Consider the following 4,895-nt stretch of genomic DNA (forward strand, 5'->3'; position numbering starts at 1 on the left):
TACAAATTTTTCAAATTCACATACCTTATTCACCTCAAAGATTCCACTATGTGTGTAATCAAAATAAAAGGAAACCAAATCTACCATATGAGCTTTCATAATAAGGTAGAAAACCTTCAAACCTCAAGCCCACAGAAAGGCCACCTATTCATTATCCAAGCCCGTGTATTTTTGATGTCATTCTTAGTTCATCCCATAGTGATATTCCATAGAGTTTAAATTAAGATTTAATAAAATTAACAATAAGAATACTTTTATATATAGATGTGAAATTTATGTAATATAAATAACATTATTAAGGACTACCATAAATCCATCTTAACTAAGGATGTACCAAGCGATGAGAGGAGTCAAATCAAATCTCTTGACTTACAAACATTTCTTTAAATTTTACACTAAAAATAAGATTGTATTTTCAGAAATTTAATCTCTATGAATACTTAGACATCGTAAAAATAAATCTATACTAATTTTAATACAATTGTTTAAAATTATGTAATGATAAATAAATAAATATAATATCAATATAGTATTTACTAATATTATTTATTTATTGCTCAAATTTGTCCCCCAAAAAAAAAGAGCTTGACTCATAGCCAAAATTGTGACAAACTGAATTTAAACCCAACACTTCTAAAGATTGTATAACCTTACTAATTGCAAAGGTGTAACGCCATACATTTGAGAGAATATAAAGCTATAAAGACAATTCAAATATCTAACGCAATCCCTTGATGTCGATAAGTACTTGTGTAATCTACAAATCTTACAAGGAGTTGAGTTGAGAGTGAGACTGGTGGAGAATAAAAATTGTAAAAAAAACATTAAGGCAATTTCTTCACATAATTTCCAGAGAAATCCAAATCCAGCAGTAATATTTATTTAGTTTATAAAGTGCATATAGGAGGCTTAGCCAAACCGTTCAAGAGAGCATGAGAGACATATGGTTCAAAAGGAAATCATACACTATGGAAAATATGCACAGCACCCCATCAAGGAATCAGCCCACTGATGTGCAGGACTGCTGAGTGAAGCCCAAACGATTCTTCTCTCTATCATACAATATATAGAAATTCTTCTGCTGAAAATTTCCTATGATAACGGCAGGTCCACTAACAGCAGTGCCACCATTCAGCATTGCCAAGCAGAATGTATCAGAACTAACGGAAGTTTCAGGAGAAAAAGTATTCTCACCCGACCGTACCATGTCTGAGCCACCCTTGAAATGAAATGCAAATGTAGGCCACTGAATATTCTCTAATCCAGACACGTTGTAACACAATCCCAAGCCAGTATCAGCTTCATCTCTAGGAGAACTTCGATATCGAATTTGAGAAGCAAATACATCTACAATCTGCTTATAAATTGAATCAGCGAAGTAAGAGTAAGAAGAGCCCGAATCTATTACGGTTCCACCATTGCCTTGGCTGTCAAATGACGATAAATTGGAGGGCAGCGTCAAGCGCTTTCCACCAATGCTCACTGCTTCGAGGCCAAGGTAATAATGAGGGAAAGCCGATGGGTTTACTGGATTGAAGAGAAGGGGAGTGTAAGTCAAAGGAATATCCCTAGGAATCGCCTTGTTACCCAGCACTATCTTGCTGCTGTTGTTTGCATGGTCAAGGCAATACGCAAATTTATCACCAATAAGGGGACCAAGCTGGGAAGGCATAGACAGTCCTCCTCTGCCAAATCCTGCAATACCAGCAACCTGGTTCGAAATCCCTGAACATCCTATTGCGAACTGCTTTAATTCTCGCCTTCTTCCGTCTTCCAGTGGCAAAGTCAAGGTGTCACTCAGTAGACGCCCGGTCGCGTTTCCAATGCCATAGGTAAGGCTAAAATGTGGACAAATCCGCGAGCACTTCTGGAAGCTTTCGACGCAGCCCAGATTCTCGCACAGGTCTTTGCACTTGGGATCTGCGCACTTTATAGGCGCATGAGAGGATGACCTTCTCGGATGAAAAGCCGTGATGTATCCATTGCAATTGTTACAGTTATAATTTGTGGTGCAGGGTGCCCAGACCACATCACTACCCGTGTCCAGAACGAGCAATAGATCCTGTGGAGGAGTACCCACCGACAATTTGATGTAATACTCGATGAAGTCGCTGGGATAGTATAGACGTTCCTGCACGCTGATCTTCTTCGTAGACTCGCTCTTCATCCTCATCTTCGTGTGGAGGCTCATGGACACTCCATTCATTTCATGCTCAGTCTCTTGCGACAATGATGCAGAGAGTTGCAATGAGAGGATAATGAAGAACATCAGCTTCAGCTTGGAGGCCACCATGGTGAGAATTCTGCACTGAAGAATGGGTCGATTGAAATGGGCACTGGCAAACTTGAATATTAATAGAAAACAAGGGTCGAATTATTAGTATTGAATTTATGTCGACGACAAGGTAAACAGATTGAAATAATCCAACCTACAGATTCTCTAGAAAAGGAAATCTACTAACAAAGAAACAGTCCCCGCTCTATTTTAATTCTACGCGATTGTAGACTTTGCTGGTTCCTCGACGCGCATTGCAAAGTGCCACGTTCAATCAATGAGCTTTCAATAAACTTTGTACAAAGAGCTGAAAGAGTGAGTGATTTTTGAAAATACGTAAAATGTATCTAAATGCGAAATCCGTTAATATCCATTTCATTCTGCTTATCTGTAACCCACTCGCATCTTCCTAACTTCCCCTCTTTGATTTGGTCGGAGATGTCCCCATCATATTAGATAATTAAAGGCTTTGATTTGGTCGGAGGTGTCCCATCGTAATAGAAATTAGAGCATGACCAAAATTTGTGCACAAAAGCAATGTAAGCGAGGGATGCTTCGAAATGTTTGCGATTCCTCACCCATAGTATTCACACATAGCAAACATGTTGACTGGATTAGTATTTTTATTACTTATTTAATAAAATAAGTATTTTTATGGAATTCGAAATCCGGTATAGTTTTTATTGGACATGTAGTAAGTTACGATACGATATTGGGAATATATTTTTTCAAATATATATATATTGTATTTATATATTAATTATTTTTATAATTAATAATAATAAATATAATTTAAAATAAATTTATAATTTTAAAATAAAATAATTTTAAAAGGTTTAAATTTCTATATATATCTATAATCAGTCTCAATGCAAAATTCACTGAGGAGTTACCTAACTCCTCCCTTTAATATCAGAGGTCACAATTTTTGACTTATTTCCTGCCTTGTAACTCCTTCATGCCTATATTATGCATTTATGCAGACTAACATATCGCTGCAAAATTCCCCGCATTACAGGTCAAGACTGCATTTTGTTTTAGTTGTTGTAGAATCGAATTGTTGCATTGAGGCATTGCTTTGCCTCATGTGAAGACTGGAGTGAGTTGTTGCACTCCCTTGAGGTGTTGTGTGACTCCTATTCGAGATTCAATGATGTTAGTCTGTGGTAAGACGGTTGAGAATCTTGTTTGTTCGATGGTTGATGAATAGTTGAATAGCGATTTTATATGTAAAAAATAAATTGAGAAGTGCTCGAGAGCCCAAAATGTTTGTATGTACTATGTTAATTACCTGTGAACAATGTTAAAAAGTCAAGCTTCTTACCCCACAATAGAAGCGATACTGTGTTAATAAAATTTGTGTCTCTGTCACCGTTTTCTTTCCCCACCGAACAGAGTTAAACATTAGGTTTTTTCGGCCCTCATCCACGGTCTTTCCACCTTCCCCACCTCAGTCGATGGCTATTATCGACTGCGGGGGGTCCCATTCTACCAACGTTTTAGCAGTTTAGAAATTTGAATATATTTGATGTTCAAGTGCATAGAGTTGAATTGCTTTCATTTATTTTTTAATAATAAACTATAAAATTTTGATTAATGACATTTTTTTATAATATAAGTGAGGTATTATTAGGCATCTTATTTTTAAAAACAAATAAAAAAATAATTAATAAAAAATATATAATTATATATATATGGAGACTAGGTTGCAGGTTATAAAAAAATAAAATCAAGATACTATCCAAACATCCCAGCAAGAAGATGTTGATATTTTAGAGAGTTTTAAAATGAAGGACATGATTAAAGAACTAGAAAAAAAAAGTTAATAGTAGTCTCACCTTAAATAATGTGGTAGATAAATTAGATATCAAACCAATTATAGATGAAATGAAAAAGTTAATAGAATTAGACCATGATCGTAACAAAAGGGCCTTGAACCTTATAATATTTGGTTTAAAAGAGGAGGTAGATAAGGATACCTTAGCCATAGCCCAGGCAAAATTACATAATAGATTAAGAATTGAAACAACGTGTCTCATAGAAGCAACAAGGTTGGGAAATTAACTAAGAATAAAGGAAGACTGATCCGAATAAAGGTGAGCTCTACTAATCATAAGTATGACATACTTAGTAAAACCTCAAGTCTAAAAGGAACGAGAATATTTATAAATTAAGATCTCATTCTAGAAGATCAAGAAGAATTAAGAAAGGAGGTTCAAAAGGTAAAAGAAGCTAGGAAGGAAGGAAAATGGGCAATAATCAGAAATAGAAAAGCCTTTATCCGAGATAGAAACCAAAAAGATAGTAATAAATAGCAATTCAACATTCTCCAGATTCTTTCTTGGAGCTGTCGGGGCTTTCCATGGAACAAAGGCCCCAAGCTAAGTTGGATCTGAAATGATGTTGATATTATTTTGCTTATTGAAACTTGGGAGCACGAAGAATCTAAGGTCCCTAACATAGATGACTTTACACTATGGTTTACCTGGAACAAGCGATCCTCCCGTAGAGGCATTGGGGGAATAGCTTGTTACATTAAGAAGAACATCTCCCTTCATGCTAGGATTTATAAAAACAACCCTTATAACCAATATAGTTGGATAGAGATCACTCACATTAA

General features: G+C 35.7%; 1 protein-coding gene across 1 annotated transcript; it reads right to left on the reverse strand.

Moving 5' to 3' along the window:
• Window positions 1-1,000: 1,000 nt before the first annotated feature.
• Window positions 1,001-2,293, reverse strand: LOC149145765 (aspartyl protease family protein 2-like). The gene has a single exon (XM_089452549.1). The coding sequence runs from the start codon at window positions 2,291-2,293 to the stop codon at window positions 1,001-1,003; it is 1,293 nt and encodes a 430-aa protein (XP_089308675.1).
• Window positions 2,294-4,895: the final 2,602 nt, after the last annotated feature.

The sequence above is a fragment of the Pinus tabuliformis genome, chromosome X, assembly GCF_031772625.1.
Source record: "Pinus tabuliformis cultivar Carrire ecotype Pingquan chromosome X, CPIR1, whole genome shotgun sequence".
Classification (NCBI taxonomy): domain Eukaryota; kingdom Viridiplantae; phylum Streptophyta; class Pinopsida; order Pinales; family Pinaceae; genus Pinus; species Pinus tabuliformis.